Raw genomic sequence first — 23,864 nt, forward strand, 5'->3', positions numbered from 1 at the left:
ATATATATATATACACTACCGTTCAAAAGTTTGGGGTCACATTGAAATGTCCTTATTTTTGAAGGAAAAGCACTGTACTTTTCAATGAAGATAACTTTAAACTAGTCTTAACTTTAAAGAAATACACTCTATACATTGCTAATGTGGTAAATGACTATTCTAGCTGCAAATGTCTGGTTTTTGATGCAATATCTACATAGGTGTATAGAGGCCCATTTCCAGCAACTATCACTCCAGTGTTCTAATGGTACAATGTGTTTGCTCATTGGCTCAGAAGGCTAATTGATGATTAGAAAACCCTTGTGCAATCATGTTCACACATCTGAAAACAGTTTAGCTCGTTACAGAAGCTACAAAACTGACTTTCCTTTGAGCAGATTGAGTTTCTGGAGCATCACATTTGTGGGGTCAATTAAACGCTCAAAATGGCCAGAAAAAGAGAACTTTCATCTGAAACTCGACAGTCTATTCTTGTTCTTAGAAATGAAGGCTATTCCACAAAATTGTTTGGGTGACCCCAAACTTTTGAACGGTAGTATATATATATATATATATATATATATATATATATATATATATATATATATATATATATATATATATATATATATATATATATATATATAGCCCGGCCCTCGGCCAAATTTTTTTAACCCAATGCGGCCCACGAGTCAAAAAGTTTGGGGACCCCTGATCTAGGAATTAAGACAATTGAATGTGGTGTTCGGGAAAAGTGTGTAAATCCTTTTGAAAAAAAGACACACAGTTAGTAAAATTGTGTGTAAGCAAATGGTAAAAACTGTAAATCAACGAAAAAATCCTGACTTTGGAGCAATGTTCACGGACTCTAGTATTTGGCTCTCTATTAGATGCAATGGTAATCCGTTTGAGGACCATGATTTCGGTCCTAACTTGTTCACCGGTCCTCATATGGAAGGTACTTTTCCTTGTTGATGTCTCAAGAAGGGCAGAAGTACAAGAACACACACACACACACACACAAACACACTTGGAGAGAAAGGAGCTTCCAGCACCTGTCTGTCCCAGTATATGGCTAGGGTGCAAAGGTTAAATGTGTGGGGGGGGGGGGTCGGATAGGGGACTGACAGCAGGTGGCCGCCAAGCAGACATCAAATTGGACTAAAAAAAGTCCAATAATACAGCTTCGCAAATTTGCACACATTTTCCTCAGGGTGGATGTGGTGATTTGTAGAGGAAATGGGCACCTCAGTCTGCAGTACTTGCTCATGTTTTCCTTGCATTTCAGTCAAATTGCTTGCAAATGACTGCAATATGAGGACTTGTCCTAATGGGGATTATTTTGCCTGTTATTTCAGTGAAACAGGGGGTGGTGGGGGCGTGATGATATAGGGCGTGGAAATGGGGATGCGTGTTTCCCACAGAGACACTTCCACGGAGCCGCGGGAGCGCGCAGGAGGGACACACGCGTGTTCCAGCACACTTGAAATCCCCGCAGAGAGGACGAGGAGTGGTTTGAGGAACGTCATGGTGCGCGTTTTTACGCACGTTGCGCAACTTCGGCGGCACTTGCTGCCGCTTGGTGTGGATGTGCGCATCTTTTAGGACGTGCCTTTAAAAAAAAAAAAAAAAAAAAAACATAAACATGAAGACTCATGGGATGTAGTAAATGGAGAGCTGCGTTCAACTTTGGACACCTGAAGGTGCAGTCCAAGCTGTCCGTCTTCTTGACCATGATCATCCTCTTCGTTTACCTTTTTTACTGCCTGAACGGATTCTGCGAGTCCTCACCCAGACCTGTTTATGACCAGCGGGCGCGCCGGCAGGACGAACATTATCCAAAAGACGCGCCGTCTTTTGTGCGGGAGCAGCTGCCGGACGTCGCTGACAGTACGAACAACATCTCCATCGCTAATACTTTCGGGAGCAAGAAGTTCCCTCAGACCATCATCATCGGGGTGAAGAAGGGAGGAACAAGAGCTCTTCTGGAGTTCCTGCGCATCCACCCTGACGTGAGGGCGGTTGGATCCGAGCCTCACTTCTTTGACCGCTTCTATGATAAGGGACTGGACTGGTACAGGTAATCACATGACCTAATCATTCACCTACCGTTATAAAGCATGCATACTGGAAATAACCCTAATTGGCTTCTTCACACACACAACATGAGCCATAACTGCAGCACATTCAATTTATACATATACCGTAATTTCCGGACTATAAGCCGCACCTGACTATAAGCCGCACCAGCTAAATTTAGGGGAAAATACAGATCGCTCCATATATAAGCCGCACCCGACTATAAGCCGCAGGGTTTTGATGTGTAATTAGCGTAGTATATAGGGGTTCCTGCTACCACGGAGGGGATTGTCGGGACAGAGATGACTGTTTGGGAACGCAAAGCGTCCCATTTATTAACAATAAATCTTTCAATCATTCTATCAAACTTTCACATCTTTGACATGGCGAACAGCATTCGTGCAGAGTACAAGTAATACAACGCTGCAAAGTAATACAAAGTGCTCGCCTGTACGTTATCAAAATAACCAGCCTACCGGTATATGAAAAGTCAGTCTTTAATCATTGTGTCATCGTCTTCCTCCTGCGTACTAAAACCACCGAAATCCTCTTCGTCGGTGTCGGAGAAGAACAGGCCGTAAATAAGCCGCACCCTTGTATAAGCCGCAGGGACCAGAACGAGGGGGAAAAGTAGCGGCTTATAGTCCGGAAATTACGGTAGTCAAAATTGATATGACTAAGAAAATTAAAAGACATGTAGTGTGCCGTGAGATACAGTCTGGTGTGCCGTGGGAGATTATCTAATTTCACCTATTTAGGGTAAAAAATATTTTTTGCAAACCAGTAATTATAGTCTGCAAATAATGTGCCGTTGTTTAATGTCGGTGCTGTCTAGAGCTCGGCAGAGTAACCGTGTAATACTCTTCCATATCAGTAGGGGGCAGCAGGTAGCTAATTGCTTTGTAGATGTCGGAAACAGCGTGCAGGTAAAAAGGTGTCTAATGCTTAAACAACAAATAAACAAAAGGGGAGTGCCCCTTAGAAAAGGCATTGAAGCTTAGGGAAGGCTATGCAGAACGAAGCTAAAACTGAACTGGCTACAAAGTAAACAAAGACAGAATGCTGGACGACAGCAAAGACTTACGTGTGGAGCAAACACGGCGTCCACAATGTACATCCGAACATGACATGACAATTGACAATGTCCCCACGAAGAAGGATAAAAACAAAGTAGATGCGGAAAATATCGCTCAAAGGAAGACATGAAACTGCTACGGGAAAATACCAAAAAAAGAGAAAAAGCCATCAAAATAGGAGCGCAGGACAAGAACTAAACCACTACACAGAGGAAAACAGCAAACAACTCCAAATAAGTCACGGCGTGATGTGACAGGTCGTGACAGTACACTTACTTTGAGACAAGAGCTATATTGATGCATGCTTGGTTATGGTTTGAATCCATATCCAACAATTGCGACAACGAGTTTTTACTGTCAATGGAGTTTAGTTTTGTAATGATTTCTGCTGGTGGTGTGCCTCCGGATTTTTTCAACGCAAAAAATGTGCCTTGGCTCAAAAAAGGTTGAAAAACACTGGTCTATAGGCTCACACTTGACAAATTAAATACATTAATGGATATTATTGTGGGGAAAAAGTGAGGTTGCAATATCGTCGCTGTCCAATAAAACATGCATGAACATATTTTGTTTGCCTCTAATTAACAATAATTAGTGCTGTCAAAATGAACACATAGATTTGAATTAACCTAGGGGCCCAAATGTTTCACTCCAATATTAACACTGATTGAGTAATCTTACTCTTGATTTGAATTATATTCAATAATTATATCTAGCCAACTTACAGTTTACAACCTTGTCAAATGATATGAAAATGTGCTTGGCACTCAGCATCAAGGGTTGGAATTGCTCACTGCTCCCCTCACCTCCCAGGGGGTGAACATGGGGATGGGTCAAATGCAGAGGGTAATTTCACCACACCTAGTGTGTGTGTGACTATCAGTGGTACTTTAACTTTAACTTAATCACAAAGATGATTATTTATTCAACACTTAGGCTTAGGTCCGGTTGATTAGAAAAATATCTACAAATATACTGCATAAGAAGGGACTCAAAAATACCTGACAAAAAATAACATTTTTTTTTAGCACTTTGAGATTTTAACAAATATAAAGTGCGTTACAAATGTAATTCATCATCATCATCATCATCATCATTCACATACAATTATGTTGTGCTCAAATAAACTAAATTAATAATGAAAATGTTTCTGAACTAAAAAGGGCAAATGAAACTAAGCTTCACCGCTTTAGTCATATTTTTTGCGCTTAAGAAACAAGTGGTGGGAAGGTGTATTACAACTGAGTATCGCTGCGGCCCATACACGACCACAGCTGAAAAAACTGATATTTATTGATGGCCCTCTTTTGAGGCCCAACAATTGGTTATGTTTAAGAAACACTGGATTTCCCCATCATCATTATTAGGAATGTCTGATTAATATTTTTGGTCTCAGATCCCGATCCAAAATATTTGACAAGATTATAGAAATGAACATGTTTTTAGCAAATAACTTATATAAACACAGTACTGTAAAAACAAATATTTGTAAATTCACTCAATTTGCTGCAGGCTAAATTTGCATAACTATCAAAATACTGTGAAATGACAGTTATTTGCAGTGAAATATAAAGGTATTGTAATATTTACACTCATTTGTTGTAACGTTACAGTACATTTTGATTACAGTATTTTGTTGTGGAGAAAATACTGTTAAATGCTGTAAAATTTGAACAGGGCATTTTTATAAAACTAAGAATTTGCTGGTTTTGTTGTAAATCAGATGGAGCGTTAGATTTGTAGTATTGAATGATACGTATATTTTTTTTTAAACAAAATAAAGTGGTTAGTGCACATTAATAAGCAAAAGCAACAATTACTATTGGCTGCTTTTTAAATCACTTGGGTTTTGCTCTCAAACTATTCCTGTATCCAAAGACTTACTCCCTGACTTTGTAAACAAAATATCAAAAACCACCCAAAAAAATTAAAAATATCAATCTGTGTGTGTGTATGTGTGTGTGTGTGTGTGTGTGTGTGTGTGTGTGTGTGTGTGTGTGTGTGTGTGTGTGTGTGTGTGTGTGTGGGTGGGTGTGTGTGTGGGTGTGTGTGTAGCATACTTTTCCATTCCTTTTCCACTTGCCCTCCAGTGATAATAATACTGGGATGACACCTAGGTGGTGAGGATTAGTTTCTAAGTGGATAGACAACACGTTCGCTGCAGCTTGCGCTCAAGTTCGAGCCGGCCTTCTGGCAAGACTGGATACATGCTTTTCATTGGACAGCCACATTATAATAGGAAACATACCATAACATAACATAGATCTGCGTATTGTGGCTGCAGCTGAAATATGATGCTACAGTAGATCATTTATGGTACCTTGTCAGGAGGATGCAGGGCTGTCCTAGCTTCTATGGCGCCCTGGGCAAGACCCCGTTTTTCTTGGAATCACACTAATTATAGCAAAAATGTGTCCATGTGTTGCACACTCACGTCTTCGTTTACATTGAGAGGGATTTAGACTTGTGATGATAATCTCTCATTGGTTTGGTTGAGTACAAATAAATCTTTATTTTCCCCCTCATCATTGTGATCCCCCGAGAGAAGGCCGCTCAGGTGTGGCCAGTATCTACAACCGCTACCCAAATGCTACAGTTTGAAAACATACAGTACCCTTTTTGTCTTGGAAAAAAAATAAAAATAGTTAAATGCTCACAAAAAATCTAAAACACATATAAAAAAAACCCCCCACTGCATTTAAAAATGTATATTACAAAATAAATATTCATATTTTAGAAGAAAAAAAGTTATCCGAAAATGTTAGAATATTTTGAGAAAAAAAGTTTTAGTATTGTGGGATGACGTTGTACAAAGTTTTAAATGAAAACGTTTGCAATATTTAAATAATTTTAAATATATTTTTATTTAAAATAATGGAGTTCTAGTTTTATGTAAAAAAAACATTTTGCTAGCCCTGTTCCTTACACTATACACGATAATAATAATACAGCACATAAAATGGGTCAAACGGTATTGGAGGAAATAATGTATGAAGAACGTACACATATAAAGAGACCTATAGTCTTTCAATCTACTGTAGAAATGGATGACCGCTAATACTGTTATATATAATATTAATACTATTTCTGACAAGTATGCTGAACATGGCCCAGAGCATTAAAGTGTGGTGCTTTATTTATTTATTTTTTTTAGATAATTTTGTTTCTGTTTGAATACATTGAAATACGGCCCCATTAAAACATATGAAAGGTCCAATAAAACAGATATAATAGAGGGAATTAAGCATCGATGATGTTTTTGGATAGACACACTCAGTAACACTATCATGCTCGATGCTCTCTTCATTAATATCGCTCAGCGCCAATAAGACGCTCCACAGAGAGTGTCCAAGGATGGCTGAGTATTGTATTCCGTCAGTCCCCTGCCAATAAATTGCTGTTTATTGAGCTGACACGCTGCTTTCCAAAGTGTCCATGTAGGTCCCCTGGGGAGAGAGCCTTTGTCACCAAGGCTAGCGTGATCACGAGGGAGGGAGAATGGGACGTAGCCCTGATGCTCTTATAGTATGAAACTCATAATAAATTGTGCATGCAGTGATATGGTTATTGTGGGCTTGAGGCTACAGAAAACATCATGGAATAGGAAGGTTAGATTTTAGGTGGAATAAATGATGGTTTGATGAGAAGACAAGATGCAGGAGATGGAATCAATACAACAGTCTAAAGATCAGGTCAGAGATGAGCTTCAGACGGATCAAAGCGTGTGCATGCACAAGGCTTGGTTTGTTTTGCTTATTTAATGAAGAGCGCTTTACTTTACGGAAAGGTGGAGGCGGCTGCTGCTCTTCTAATGCATTTCTGATGACACCTAAAACAGACTTACATTAGGATGATGTGTGGGTACAGTTCATGAGCGAACTACTCAATGAAAGCAGCTTTTAATTCAGTGGGTGTGATAAATCCCTATGCTGGTTTGTATATGAAGATTTACCACATTTTAAAATATAAATTATAATTAGTCTGCAATGAGGTGGCATCTTTTTCAGGGTTTACCCCGCCTTCCGCCCGAGTGCAGCTGGGATAGGCTACAGCCACCCCCGCGACACAGAGAGGGACAAGCGGTAGATTACTTGCTTGCATAGTAAAAATATGTATGCTGGTTTGTATATGAAGCTTTACCTAGTTTTAAATGATCAATTGGAAAAACAGCAGTGAAACATTTTTCTTTTTAGCAAATTAATCACAAAACATTACTTGCTTGCATAGTATACATTAACTACAGTAAATATTTTGATACCAATTAAATGTTATTGTCAGAATGTCATATATGAATACTTTTTACTTAAATACACCTCATTTATTTGTTCCACACTTGGTAACAGTATTATCTAAAGTCCCACCAGGGTGTATTTTTGTCAATACGTGGACTATGGGTTGTTTTGTTTTCCTGGACGGCAAAGGAAAGTTGGCGCGGGCAAGGCGTGAATGTAAGTACACATTTTATTTTAAACACTAACAGACTACAAAAAAGGAAGCAAACAAAAGGTGCGCACAATGGCGGAGAACAAACTTGACTAATGAAACCAAAAACTTACACTCAACGTAGACTAAGGACATGAAACAAAAGAACTGCTAAACGTGACATGAATAAACAAAAACTTACTTGGCATGGAACTATGGTAGCATGAAGGTACAGAAGTAGCATGGCATGAAGTGAGCAGAGTTATGATAATGTCGCCAGCTGACTTCCTGGCAACAGTGGGCTTAAATAATACAGACATGATTTGTGACAGGTGCACAAGTGCAAAACGTGAGACAGGTGAAACTAATGAGTAGTCATGGTGACAAGACAAACAAGAGTGCACAAAGAGTCCAAAAACCAAACCTGAACATAACCAAAACAAAACATGATCACACAGACATGACAATTTTAAAGTGAAATCTGTGTATGCATTGACCTGACTGTGTAGCGACTTACCAACGCTTTTTAGGTAACGGTCTGCGGTTAAGGTAATCTGTGTTCATACATGATTAATTCAATGGGGTTTTTTTGTGCTCAAACGCATGCATTACCGCGTTACTTATTATTATTATTATCAGTGATGGGCAGTAACAAGCTACATGTAGCTAAGCTACGTAGCTTAACTACATTTCCCAGTAGCTTGGCGGTAGTTTAGCTATTTTTTTCATAGTTTGGCCGTGGGTGCGACATATACTCCGGAGCGATTTATGTGTGAAATTATTAACACATTACCGTAAAATATCAAATAATATTATTTATCTCATTCACGGAAGAGACGAAGCAAATGTCAGCAATCGTTACACACACGTCAACCAATAAGAATTTGGCGGGGGAGGGTCATGGCAGAAGTGCATTGTGGGTCATGGGATGCTAACTGCTATATGCTTTATGCTACTGCCGTAGCTATTAATATGGATCATTTTAACATTGGCGGTAACCTATAAAAACTGGGAAGGGCTGAACAAAAATGGCACCAAAAAGGAAATCATGTACTGCAGATTACAAGCTGGACGTAGTAAAATATGCAGCAGAAAACGGCGATCGAGCAGCAGAAAGAAAGGACGCTAGCGGCGCATACCAAGAGCAAAAACGAGGAAGAAGATTTCATCGGATTTAGCGATCAGGAGTGACCGATTGTTTGGTAAACGTATAGCATGTTCTATATGTTATAGTTATTTGAATGACTCTTACCATAATATGTTACGTTAACATACCAAGCACGTTCTCAGTTGGTTATTTATGCGTCATATAACGTACACTTATTCAGCCTGTTGTTCACTATTCTTTATTTATTTTAAATTGCCTTTCAAATGTATATTCTTGGTGTTGGATTTTATCAAATAAATTTCCCCCAAAAATGCAACTTATACTCGAGTGCGACGTATATATGTTTTTATCCTTCTGTATTATGCATTTTCGACTGGAGCAAAGTATACTCCGGAGCGATTTATAATCCGAAAAATACGGTAGCTTTTCCTGTAGTTTAGCTACTTTTAGACCCGTGTAGCGAGGTGTCATACATCAAACTTACAAGCTACAAAGAGACAAAATGGACTGCGGATCCAGGCACCGCGCCCGAAAAAATTGAGAAAATACAATGACCTGGATAAATAAGAACATTCGCAAATATGGAGAAAATCCATTATGATTGGTTGGTGTTCGTATTGGCTAAGGTTAGGGCAAAACATTACGAACTGGCCAATCAAAAGCAAGATAAGGCGGGTCATCGAAACTAGTAAGCAAAATCCTAACAGAGACGCACTGCATGGTGTCACATGACGACGAGGGAGTCGGAGACAGAGGGACGCTTCAAGCTGACGACTCAAAAAAGAAAAAGAAACATACTCGGCAGAAGGATTTCTTTCCTGCAGATTAGATTTTTCCTTTGGTGATAAAGCTGACCTGCAGGAAGCCCACAATAATGTGTGTCCTTTTCCATATTGAGACAAATGTATTTGTTTAAAAAAACAATGTTGAAAACCTTAGTTTTTAGTTGTTTACTCTGTACACCAAAATCACAACTGCTCTCTTCATTTAAGACGTCCAACACAAATTTAGGAACACACATTAAGGTGAATTAAATTCATGAAAAGTTTTACTGCACATAACCATTACCAACTGTTGCCAAACAACAAACAAGTCATTGTTTTGACAAGATAAAGATATATGCTGGGTTTTTTTTTTGTTTTTTTTACTGTAGGTGTAGAAAATATATAACATTATAGGGGAGGGCCAAGGCAAAGGCAAATTATATAAATACAGGTAACATACAGAATATGCCCTCTAAAAGGTGCGCCGTGGGTAAACATAACTCTCACATTATGTTATAAAATTGCCCCGAGATTCCCTGCCAGAGGCACAGAAAAATAAAATTTGGAGACGCACAAAAGTTAGATTTATGGCAAAGTCATCGACACCGTAAATTCTTCCTCTTTACGGTGCCAGAATCCCCGTCTGCGGGGCGATGTGGAGGTCACAGGAAGTTTCTGCTATGATGGCTACGATTAATCAAGCCGCTGTCTATCACCATTATTGATGTAAAGTCAGATTTTCTCGCTTTTTGTACGCATGTGATATGTGTTGACCCATGTGAGTGACTTTAATACCTACTTGAAGTGCTAGTGACTGAGCAACACTTGAACATGTCAAAGCAGAAGTAAAAAGACTTGTAAATGTTCCTTTTATTGCTTTCCTGTGGAACCTGTCTACGTCAACATAAGCGGCTGATAACAAAACCGAAACAAGCCATCGCTTGCACCTTTGCTTGTGACTGTGGACAGACACATGAGGAGAATGGACAATAATAAAGCTTTTTTTTTACCTAATGTTTACTCCATTTGTGGATTTTTTACTTTGATTCTTCTTTTTTCATACGATATTTCGTAGTCTTATCTAACGGAACTGCTGCGGTCATTCTGTCTTGACTACAATGACAATAAAGCTTTTGTTCGCGCACAAAAATCCCTGCGGGAGACTAACGATCTAGAACAAAATGGGTTTATTTTGTTAGTTGCTGTGGTAGAATCCTGGTTACAATGCTGTCATTAGGGATGGGTACCGGATTTGGTATTTTTAAAGATATCAACCAAATGGTGTTGGTACTGTCTGGAATCCATTCACGTAAAATAAACAGTAACATATTTTGATACCTCACGTCTGGTTGCGGACTCTGCACCGGCTCAAGCATTTGGCATGGACACAAGCCCTCAATCACTCAGTCAAAATTGCCTCCAGGGAATTTTCCATGCCAACAAAGCAAGTACGCCTGATAGAAAACACTCAAACGTACAGTGAGGCTCCACTTTTCACAAATGCACGAAAGATTGGTGCTAAATAACATTGGCTTTGCCATATACGCGCTACTGATTCGCATGAGCGATTTTACATGGCAATTTCAACACCTACTTTTCCAGGGTGTACCCCGCCGTCCGCCCGAGTTCAGCTGGGATAGGCTACAGCACGCCACGCGACCCCGAGAGGGACAGGCGGTAGAAAACGGATGGGATGGATGGAATTTCAACACCTCCAAAGTTGAACTACAAACTACACAACTACAACTAAGATGGATATTACAGTCAAACAGCTGGTGTGTCATAAGTACAATATTTACAGTAAGAACACTTTGGAGGGCTCAACATAAGAGAAAATAATAGAATAGAAAGTACTTTATTTATCCCTGGGGGAAATTCGGCACCACAGTTCACTCACATTAAACAATAAACACTTACAGTAGGTATTTTTTACATGTGAATAATATAAATACAGTCTATTATACAGTATTATTCACATGTGAATAATATAAATACAGTCTATTATACAGCATTATTCACATGTGAATAATATAAATACAGTCTATTATTCATTCAAGTTCAGTACATTTGCATCATACAGTCTGAAAGCAGACTGGCACATTAAGCTTAATGGCAAAGACCACTTCCTGGCTAAGGCAACACACCATAGTTCACACATTACTGCCATCTAATGCTTTGGAGTTGCAAATGCAAGCAAAATCTACAATTTAATACTGGCAAATGAGACTCAGAAGGGTAAGATAACTACCTGTATATATAAAAATTGGACAGTTATCAGCAGCTCAGTTTAAATGTTTTTTGGGGTTTTTTAATTAAAAAAAAAAGACATTTGGAACACATGAACGCACACAGAGGTACCGAAAATTAGTACCTCGGGTACTGGTATCGATTCCAAGGTATCAATTTAAATGTGAGAGATACCCATCCCTAACTGCCATGCTTGTATTTTTTAGTTTACTTTGCTCTAAACATGTGTGCACACTTTAATGCTGTGTGTTTAATGATTTATTGATAATGATGAAGTCACGTAAAGTCAACATAAATGGACTGATTCGTCATAGAAACGACACCTTTGGTTCTCAAATTGCATGTGGTCAAGAGAGGTCAACCATGTAGGCAGGCACTTTTTGTCAAAAAGCCGAACATGGTGCACCAGGACTCAAAGAGCTGGTGGAGGGTTGTCGACATAAAACAGACCGACTGTATGTTTGACTGTATAGCCTTTTATTCAACTCGTTATCCCCCCCGCCCCCCACCCCCCTCTCGTGACCAAAGGAGTGTTTAGTTTCTTTTCTAATCCGCTGACAGCACGCGTCAACACTGTGAGTATTGGAGCCGTGTAATGACAGGTCAGGCATTTACACGGACAGCTTGGGGACGTGCACGGGGGATGACGGGGATTAGGCTTTTGGCCACAGTCAAACGAGACCTTATGGAGTATTAATCCACAACATCGACCCTTCACCTTGTAATGTGGATTCACAATAATTTGCATCATACAGAGGGAAGCCTTTTTATTTTTGATACATTTTTGACAGTAATCCCATTTCCTCTCCTCTCCTAATTGAGTTTTACGATTCCAATACGTCAGCTGTGTCTTTATGTCAGTTCTGTCTTTTAGGGATCTTTTTCCGTAAATCTTGTATTTGCCTGACACTTTTATTTTAGTGAAAGGTTGCATTGTATTTCATTTAAATAAGAGTTTCATGAATCCTTAAATCAAAGAAACATAATTACTAGAGATGTCCGATAATGGCTTTTTTGCCGATATCCGATATTCCGATATTGTCCAACTCTTAATTATCGATTCCGATATCAACCGATACCGATATATACAGTCGTGGAATTAACACATTATAATGCCTAATTTTCCAAAATAAATCAACTCACATTATGGAAAAAAATGCCAACATGGCACTGCCATATTTATTATTGAAGTCACAAAGTGCATTATTTTTTTTAACATGCCTCAAAACAGCAGCTTGGAATTTGGGACACGCTACAAAATACACCCCCGCTACCACCAAATCCCGCACCCCATTCCCCCTCCTCCTCCACACACACACACACACACACCTTGTAGCGTCCCGGAAGAGTTAGTGCTGCAAAGGATTCTGGGTATTTGTTCTGTTGTGTTTATGTTGTGTTACGGTGCGGATGTTCTCCCGAAATGTGTTTGTTATTCTTGTTTGGTGTGGGTTGACAGTGTGCCACATATTTGTAACAGTGTTAAAGTTGTTTATACGGACACCCTCAGTGTGACCTGTATGGCTGTTGACCAAGTATGCTTGCATTCACTTGTGTGTGTGAAAAGCCGTAGATATTATGTAATTAGGCCGGCACGCAAAGGCAGTGCCTTTAAGGTTTATGGCGCTCTGTACTTCTCCCTACGTCCGTGTACACAGCGGCGTTTTAAAAAGTCATACATTTTACTTTTTGAAACCGATACCGATAATTTCCGATATTACATTTCAAAGCATTTATCGACATCTCTAATAATTACCATAATTCCCAACTACTGGTCAAAGTATGTCATAGATCGGAACGTGCTGCTTGCATTATTTTACTGTAAACTACATCCCAGGCAAGTGTATTAGCCATGTTTGTTGACAACTAATGTTGTATTAGCGTTTTTAATAGTTATTATACACTGCCAATTGCTGATCGCTTCTCTGAGACTGCGTTTGTGTATGTGCATGCCCTACGGACACGTATTTATATACCAGGCAACCGTGAGTGACAGCCCTTTTTATTCGGCCTGAAAGACAATTTACGACATGCAGTTTAATTGTAACCTGACTCTGGCCAGATCCTTGTAGTTCGCTGAGCTCCACACAAGGATCTGGGCTCGAGGGCAATGCAATATCCTTCCAGATAGCAAAAAATAATGAACCAATCAGGATCGCCGGGCAGGATTTCATAGATGTGACGTAGCGCCGAAGCGACTGTTTGATTCAAACAACAATGGAGAAGTCATGTGCTGACATTGATTCTGCTATCGCAACTGTTTTGTCGAATCTATCGAATATTCATTCTTTAAAGGATGAACAGAGAACGGTTTTTGAAGGCATTTATTAACTTTTCGCTCTGTCGTTATCCAATATGTCGGCTGTTGTTTTGGATTTCCCAACGTTGCTCTCATCAGCGTCAGGGGTTGATTTGGATGTGAATGGTTGAAGTAGCACGTCATTCAAGATAACGAACAAGTGGTTTATCCAATCACATACAATTATTTTTTTTACAAGGCCCCGCTTTCTGAAATACATCTCCTATTGAGAAGTCCCAGATCCTTGTGTGGAGCTCAGCAAACTACAAAGATCTGGCGAGAGTCAGGTTAGTTTAATTGGGGTTTGTGAAAAACGTAGAAATGTGTTTGATTAATCTGTTTGTTTAAACCACTTTTGATACAATATTGTATGATAGCCAGTAGGGCTGAGCAATATGGACAAAAAAATATATCTTGATATATTTTTACTTTAAACTCGATATTTGATATACATCTCGATATATTTTCTGGTGAAAATATACATATAAAAGATATTCATTTTTTGTCAATAGCCCATGGAGTGTTGCGAGGAAGAACAAGGAACACAACAAATAAGCAGCGTTTGGTCATTTTAACATGTAAGAAATTATATCAATATTACGATATTTTCTTAATTCATATCTTGCTTAAAGATATATCGATATATCTTACAAACTCGATATATCGCCCAGCCCTAATAGCCAGTGGTGGTTGTCTTATATTTTAGGGTTGGGAATAAAAATTTAGTTGGTGACATACAGCAACTTGAAACAATCCTCATTCTGACTCGAATATAAGATGTGCAACATATTTGTCCCTAAAAAATGACAGGTCTAGATATTAATACAAGCGGCAAACAACCTCTCCCCATTGGGAGCCAAAGCTTTTCTTCCTGTCACTCACGGACACACAAGTAATCAGTAGAAATGCGACGCCAGCTGGGAAAAAAATTTAATTTAATTCAATTTAAATGTTAATGTTAATTTCAAGATAACGCGCCGAGCAGAGTTATCAAATAACTTACAAGCAGCTAAGAAATATGATATCCTTTCTTTAGTATAAGGGTGTCCAGATACAATTGTTTCACTACCGATACGATATCGATATTGGAGCTTTGAGTATTGGCCAATGCCAATATTAATGTGATCAGCACGAGTCGTGGTACATACTGTCATTATTTTGTAGAGTGGATTATTAGAATATGCTTGATCACGTGAAATTACTCAAACAAAGAACAATGCTAGGTATGAGAAACACTAACCTTTTAACAGATTTATGTTTTTGAAATTGAGTGATAATTCAATGTTGGCGACAGCCTGTGATTTAAGCGCATGGCACAGTAAGTTGAACGATGCAGACACGTTTGTTACTGGATGCTTTTTAATATGCCTCTGCCTCGGAAACTAAGTAACATGCACCATAATAGTTTTAACCTTGTACAGTATATATTAGGGGGCGGCGTATATATATATAGGGGCGGCGTGGCGAAGTTGGTAGAGTGGCCGGGCCAGCAATCAGAGGGTTGCTGGTTACTGGGGTTCAATCCCCACCTTCTACCATCCTAGTCACGTCCGTTGTGTCCTTGGGCAAGACACTTCACCCTTGCTCCTGATGGCTGCTGGTTAGCGCCTTGCATGGCAGCTCCCGCCATCAGTGTGTGAATGTGTGTGTGAATGGGTGAATGTGGAAATACTGTCAAAGTGCTTTGAGTACCTTGAAGGTAGAAAAGCGCTATACAAGTATAACCCATTTATCATTTATCATTTATATTGACACATGTTTTGAACTGCAATATTGTTCAATTAAGGAAACGTATTAGGTATGTCTAGTTTATGCACTATAGTGTGCTTAGCTCAGGGGTCAGCAACCCACCATAGTGAAAGAGCCATATTGGACCAAAAATACAAAAAACAAAACTGTCTGGAGCTGCAAAAAGTTAAAAGCCTTATGTAAGTGTAATGAAGGCATTAAGTAAGTGTCTCAGAGGGTTAGATAACTCCTGGAAATCACTGGCTTAAAAATGCCAAAGGTATAGATGTGTGTGCCCAAATTAAAGGAAAGGACAGGTTGTCTTCTTCTAATGGGTTAATTACAATCTTTGCAAGCTGGGTATTGTTTTCTGTAGTCTGGAACAACATGGTAATGTTTGCTGTGGTCTGGAACAACATGGCACACTATCAGAAATGCAGTCAATATTACTTCCAGATAATGTGTCATGAGACATGCAAATATAAATTAAATACACAGAGGACATAAGTAAAGGAAATTTAATTAACTCAAAAATACCTACAAACGAGGCACGGTGATGCAATATGTACACACAGCTAGCCTAAATAGCATGTTAGTATGGATTATTATCACTCCACGCAAGTCAGTAACATCAACAAAGCTTACCTTTGTGCATTCACGCACAGCATAAAACATTTGGTGGACAACATGAGCCCAAAAAAAAGTGGCATAAAACATGTCTTTCAGTGGCAGCGACGGAGAAAATTGTACACATAAAACAACTACGGTAAGCTCAAGGACCGCCGAAATTAGTAGGACAAAACGGCGCTGGCCAAATACTGTCATCAGTAAGGCATGAACACAAACATATTAAACAGTGGGCTTTCTAACAATTAGGAAGGTTTGTGTTATGTTGGTCCTCCTACAGAAACATGATTAAAACAACAAATATATTTTTACCCCATCTTTTTCCATTTTTGAAAAAAATTCAGGGAGCCACTAGGGCGGCGTTAATGAGCCGCATGCTTCTCGAGAGGCGCGGCTTGCTGACCCCCGGCTTAGCTGTTGTGTCGCTGCTATCTCCTAGTAGCCTATAGCCTACCAAGTTTACCTTTTGTAAATGACTTGATTAAAGTACAAGAAAAGACTAAATGTGTGTGCTTACTGGAATACATTTATTGTAGATGTTAACTGGCTGCCGCGCTTTGCACAAGCAAACACGCTGCAGCACTGCTTGTACTTGAGTTTATATCGGAGATTTTAGACCCAAGCCGTTGTCGTCCGATCATTTTTTTTTCTACGGAACATCTCCTATTTTTTAGCATCTGCCAGTTATTTCAGTCCTATGAGACATATAGGATTTGTTTGGTCTGTTTTGCAAATACGGGTCTTGAAAAAAAAAAAGGTCGTCTTATATTCGGGGTTGTCCTGAGTCAATATGATGTAATGCCTATGCCAATTTTAAGAGTTGTTTCTTCTCTTCCCTCACATTTTTCCATTCCATGTGTCCTTCTATTGTGATTTACACTGTAATCAAAACTGGAGCCTATAAAGTGCCACTCCAAAGGTCAAAGGTTCCCTCTGCTGCAGTCTTTTCCCTTCCTTTCCATCTTATTCCTGTTATGTCATTCCTTCTCCAATCCTCGAATTCCTTTCCTTTCCCCTTCTTTCTTTGTTCCCTCTCTTCCCATCCTTTCAATCCATCCCTACGACACCAACCCTGTAAAGGTCAAAAGTCTTCTCTCTTTACCTTTCATTTCCCCGTCCTTGTCTAGCTTTCCTCCCCGATATCTTGAGTGTCCAGCCACCCTTTGTTTGGAACATACCCCTTCCAGATATCATATGTTATTCTTCCTTTCAGCATAATCGCTCGTTAAGTGCTCAGAGATTCGTCAAAATCGATTGGAAGCAGACTTCTGCAGCGTGCCAAGCCAACAAAATATCACGTGAAAACCGGGAAAACCTTCGCTCTCTTCACTATCAAAGCGCCGTCTGCATCTCTGAGCTCCAATATGAGCGTGCGTGCAAACCAAGTAAAACACATGGACATCCTTAAAGGAAGCATTTGGCAAATTGTTCAAGAACAAATCCTTATATGTGGAAAAGCCTCGGATTTGCCATCGACTGGAAGTCTTTCTGTGGTTTCCCAAGAGTGGAGCACTCCGCTCCGTGTGTGTGTGTGTGTGTGTGTGTGTGTGTGTGTGTGTGTGTGTGTGTGTGTGTGTGTGTGTGTGTGTGTGTGCGTGTGTGTGTGTGTGTGTGTGTGTGTGTGTGTGTGTGCGTGTGCGTGTGTGTGTGTGTGTGTGCGTGTGTGTGTGTGTGTGTGTGTGTGTGTGTGTGTGTGTGTGTGTGTGTGTGTGTGTGTGTGTGTGTGTGTGTGTGTGTGTGTGTTATACGGTTTTCCCGATACCGGAACCAAAATTATTTCGATACTTTTCGGTACTTTTTTAAATAAAGGGTACCACAAAAAATTGCATTATTGGCTTTATTTTAATAAAAAATCTTAGGGTACATTAAATATATGTTTCTTACTGCAAGTTTGTCCTTATATAAAATAGTGAACATATAAAAAAAACTTGTCTTTTATTAGTAAGTAAGCAAAAAATTGCTCCTAATTTAGCTGCTGACATATGCAGTAACATATTGTGTCATTTTCCATTCTATTATTTTGTCCAAATTATTAAGGACAAGTGGTGGAAAATGAAATATTAATCTACTTGTTCATTTACTGTTAATATCTGCTTACTTTCTCTTTTAACATGTTATATTTACACTTCTGTTAAAATGTAATAATCACTTATTCTTCTGTTGTTTGATACTTTACATTAGTTTTGGATGATCCCACACATTTGGGTATCAATCCGATACCAAGTCGTAACAGGATCATACATTGGTCGTATTCAAAGTCCTCATGTGTGCAGGTACATATTTCCTGAGTTTATAAATATAATGTAATTTTTTTTTAAAAAGAAAGAAGATGTTGTGATGCCAAAACATATTGACGTAATCATAGTAGTATCGACTAGATACGCTACTGTACTTGGTATCATTACAGTGGATGTTAGGTGTAGATCCACCAATGGCGTTTGTTTACATTGTGACGCCGGTGAGCTACAGTTTGTAGTGAAGCATGTTTAGCTATTCCTCTTCCTGCAGGGATGATACTTGTGAGAAACTTGCTTTATTTGTCGCCATGGAGGCGAGGATTAGTGATTTAGAAGTAGCTAAAACTGGGGCTGGACTTTAGCCGCTAGCTAGCTAGGCATGTCTTAAAGCATCTCTTCCTGAGGGCGTTTCGGTGTTATAGCTTCACCTTTATCGTTAGTTTTTAAGTCAAAATGCGTCCGTTCTCCCTTTTCTGTCTACACACTGTCTGTTTGTAAGTACTCCGTGATTGTGCACTGCCGAACATGCTCCTCTGCTCGTAAACCAGCAATGACACAACGTGACGACGCCGGAGGGGGTGGACCGGTACTTTTCAGTGGAGGTATTACAGAATGTGATTCATTAGCATCGCTGTACTATACTAATACCGGTACAACCCTAGTGTGTTACCTGAAGCCCATCCTGTCACCTCAGCAACACGGCAGCCTCTCCATCCTGCCACTGCACAGATATATTAGTCATTTCCCGGTATTGATCACATGAACACAGCCTCATTCTCATCGATCTGGCCTCTCTCTGCCTTTATCACGCCGTTACAGAAGAAATGATTAACTTCTGAATATTCAATCTTGCTGACTTGGGGGCTGTTACTCCTCTCCGCCGCTGACATTTACACCTCAAGGTTGGGGTGTCGCTGGCGCGGCGGATTTATCGGCTTGTTCAGGCCACTCAAACCGTGCAATTTAAAGCCGGCGGACAGGTTCTCTTTCTTGTTAGGTCAGTGTCTCTAAATCTGTCTGCTTATCGACTCATTTCACGCCCCCGCGTTTCTCCCCTCCAATGTCTGGTCACTCTGAGGAAGGAAGGTTGCGTAATTCAGCAGAGAGCAGGGATGTGCTGCCTGTCCAGGAATGCCCAGGTTTTATTTCCTGCCTGTGAATTTCTAGCAATCGCATGGGAACCTTTTGCTCAAAATTCCTCTTTTTTTCACAGAGAAATGTATACGTTATGCTGCAAGAAAGAAGGCTTTGTGGAGCAGATGGAAAAAGAGAAGGGGGAGTCAATGTGTTTTAAGCTGCATCAATGCTGGAAGGAAATAGTTTTAGCAGGATGCATGTCACAACCAATCAGTGCTATGTGATGCCATTTGCATGGAATGACAAACTCACCATAAAATTAAGAAAACCTGCACCCTTTTTCTAAAAAAAAAATACCCCTGCAAAAATAACAATGCTCATTTTTGATGGACGCTGTCAGATAATTGAACAATGTGTTTATTATGGCGGTTATAGTCAGCGGTGGTTCAGAACGGCGGTGCATGTTTCTCATATTTGGGTGAGTGTAGTAATCAAGATATTCATCTTGATGACCACAAAAATAAACACATTGTAATATCCATACAGTGCAGATGTTGTATTTCGAACAGTCTTCTGTGCATGTAAGTTATAGTCTAATGCTGGCAGGCAATGTGACATATGGTTGCACACCGCACAGTAAAATAAATCCCATCGCTTCTTAATAGATTAAAATGTCATTTGTGTGTTTCCTAAGGATGCATCCACATTCATTATGTAATATGTCTTTTCTTCTTTTACGCTGTACTTGTATTGGACCTTAGTAGATTGTGCAGGTGTACCTAATACAGTAGTAACTGTAATGTATAATCCAACATGGCAAGATAACGTATCGTTTGACGGATGGATTTTAATTTTAGAGGGAGGAAAAAAGTTGGCCATCAATATTTTGACAGCTCGTCGTCCCCCCGGTAGGTTGTGACTCATCCAGTCAGTGATGGGGTGGTCAGATGGTTGGCACCGGTGACAACATGTGCGCATCCCTGGGAGACTTTGCCATACAATCCAGTTTTAATCAGTAGGGCCCCAGGGAGTGTACAGTATTTGTGGCGAAATGTAATGAATTTGAAGTTAAAGTTAAAGTACCAATGATTGTCACACACACACACTAGGTGTGGTGAAATTTGACCTCTGCATTTGACCCATCCCCTTGTTCACCCCCTGGGAGGTGAGGGGAGCCGTGAGCAGCAGCGGTGGCCACGCCCGGGAATATTTTTTGGTGATTTAACCTCCAATTTTAACCCTTAATGCTGAGTGCCAAGCAGTGAGGTAATGGGTCCCATTTTTATAGTCTTTGGTATGACTCGGCCGGGGTTTGAACTCACAGCCCACCAATCTCAGGGCGGACACTCTAACCACTAGTCCACTGAGTAGGTGAAGCCAAATAAATAGCCTATGAATTAATTAAGTGTGTAATTAAGTGTTGCTATTTGCCAACATTGTCTGGACTAGTATTTTCATATGATATACAGTATGTTACTGTTGTGTGTGGATGTTGTTGGTCGTGACCCTGGGATGCAGAGACGGCATGCATAGCGCAGGTAAACATGTATCCAATACCAAAAACAAAGAACTAGTGCAGCAGAGAGGTGCACATAAAGTATACGGGAAAGTTATGCACGTTTTAGTTAAAGTGACGCAAAGCAACATTAAAGGCCTACTGAAATGAATTTTTTTTATTTAAACGGGGATAGCAGATCTATTCTATGTGTCATACTTGATCATTTCGCGATATTGCCATATTTTTGCTGAAAGGATTTAGTATAGAACACCGACGATAAAGATTGCAACTTTTGGTATCTGATAAAAAAAAAAAGGCTTGCCCCTACCGGAAGTAGCGTGACGTAGTCAGTTGAACATATACGCAAAGTTCCCTATTGTTTACAATGATGGCCGCATGAAGTGAGAGAGATTCGGACCGAGAAAGCGACAATTTCCCCATTAATTTGAGCGAGGATGAAAGATTTGTGGATGAGTAAAGTGCAAGTGAAGGACTAGTGGGGAGTTGAAGCTATTCAGATAGGGAAGATGCTGTGAGAGCCGGGGGTGACCTGATATTCAGCTGGGAATGACTACAACAGTAAATAAACACAAGACATATATATAATCTATTAGCCACAACACAACCAGGCTTATATTTAATATGCCACAAATTAATCCTGCATAAAAACACCTGCGTGTTTGTTACGCTAGCTCCTAGCTCCTCTGCTAGCTCCTAGCTCCATAGAACACGCCAATACAATTCAAACACCTGATCAACACACACAATCACTCAGCCCAAAAGACCGTTCACCTAACCCAAGGTTCATAAAGCTTATATATTTTTAAAAAGTTACGTACGTGACGCGCACATACGGTCAAGCTGTCAAATGTTTAGCAGCCAAGGCTGCATACTCACGGTACCTGATATTCAGCTGGGAATGACTACAACAGTAAATAAACACAAGACATATATATACTCTATTAGCCACAACACAACCAGGCTTATATTTAATATGCCACAAATTAATCCTGCATAAAAACACCTGCGTGTTTGTTACGCTAGCTCCTAGCTCCTCTGCTAGCTCCTAGCTCCATAGAACACGCCAATACAATTCAAACACCTGATCAACACACACAATCACTCAGCCCAAAAGACCGTTCACCTAACCCAAGGTTTATAAAGCTTATATATTTTTAAAAAGTTACGTACATACGCAAAAAAAAGTTGCGCACATACGGTCAAGCGATCAAATGTTTAGAAGCCAAAGCTGCATACTCACAGTAGCACGTCTGCGTCTTTGTCATCCAAATCAAAGTAATCCTGGTAAGAGTCTGTGTTGTCCCAGTTCTCTACAGGCGTCTGTGTATTGAAGTCAAAAGTCCTCCTGGTTAGAGTCTCTGTTATCTGAGTTCTTCCATCTTGACTGCATCTTCCGGGAATGTAAACAAAGAAGCGCCGGCTGTGTACTGTTGTTGCTGACTACGTTCGAAAAATACGTCCATTTCGCACCGACAACTTTCTTCTTTGCTTGCTCAGCTTCCTTCTCCATAATGCAATGAACATGATTGCAACAGATTCACGAACACAGATGTCCAGAATACTGTGGAATTATGAAATGAAAACAGAGCTTTTTCGTATTGGCTTCAATGTGGAAGGCATACCCGTGTTCGCCGGTCTACGTCACGCGCATACGTCATCCTCAGAGGCGTTTCGAACCGGAAGTTTAGCGGCAAATTTAAAATGTCACTTTATAAGTTAACCCGGCCGTATTGGCATGTGTTATAATGTTAAGATTTCATCATTGATATATAAACTATCAGACTGCGTGGTCGGTTGTAGTGGGTTTCAGTAGGCCTTTAATGCAGAAGACAGGGCTGGCATATAAAGCTTCCTGATTGGCAACCAGGAACAAGTGTGTCCTGATTGCCAATCAGGGATAGACGAGGAAGAAATAGTGGAAAAAAAGGCAAACAGAAAATGGAAACACAATTAAGATCACTGGAAACAAAATAAAACAAAATACCATGAACTAATAATAATTGTCATGAGAAAGTACTGTATGAAACAGTAGAGGTGCCCCAAGTTTATTCCGATTCTAAATCAATACATACATTTCAAAACATTTTTTTTTTCAAATGATTCTTTAATAAAAAATAATAAAATCTAATTTTAGGTCATATCCATAGTTACTTGCTGCACGTGTACGTCATACGTCAGCAGCCAAGGGGAGCTTTTGTAATCTGTAACCTGTTTTGAAAATGTTTTATCATCATTTTTATACTAAGTAAAACATAATTAGCGTTGAATTATGAATCAATTCTTCATCGAATTGTCACCCCAAGAATCGTAATCGAATCTAACTGTGGGTTGTTTTAAGAGTCCCATCCTTAATATACAGTATATTTTTATTAGTTTTTAAACGTATGCATTCATTTAGTCACTGTCATAATTACAGGTTTTGAGCATGCATTTTATAAACTGTACATCGCAACTATGTATAGTGGTGGAATTTGAAATCATTTTGAAGAATTTAGTTTTGCAATTTATGCATTGTATTATGGGGATTTCCTAAATTGTAGGCCTCCTTGCACAGGCACTTAAATGCTTACACTTTCCAGCATATGAATTGTATGAATTAATTTAATTTTGAATAACGTGTGATTGTGAGATGAGGTGTGTAGATGTGTGGGGGCTTGTGTGTAATGTGTTGTTATTGTTGTTTTTTGTTGTACTGTGGTTTT

The 23,864-nt window shown here is 39.6% G+C and overlaps 1 protein-coding gene across 1 annotated transcript in view; it reads left to right on the plus strand.

Annotated features, from left to right (window-relative positions):
* The first annotated feature begins 1,424 nt into the window (after window positions 1-1,424).
* The window catches only part of si:dkey-121b10.7 (heparan sulfate glucosamine 3-O-sulfotransferase 6), a 46,155-nt gene continuing 23,715 nt past the window's right edge, over window positions 1,425-23,864 (plus strand). Inside the window, exon 1 of the mRNA XM_062056103.1 lies at window positions 1,425-2,059. Within this exon, the coding sequence (XP_061912087.1) occupies window positions 1,635-2,059 (425 nt within the window). The 5' untranslated portion in view covers window positions 1,425-1,634. The remainder of the gene's footprint in view (window positions 2,060-23,864) is intronic.

The sequence above is a fragment of the Entelurus aequoreus genome, linkage group LG08 (genome assembly GCF_033978785.1).
Source record: "Entelurus aequoreus isolate RoL-2023_Sb linkage group LG08, RoL_Eaeq_v1.1, whole genome shotgun sequence".
Taxonomy (NCBI): domain Eukaryota; kingdom Metazoa; phylum Chordata; class Actinopteri; order Syngnathiformes; family Syngnathidae; genus Entelurus; species Entelurus aequoreus.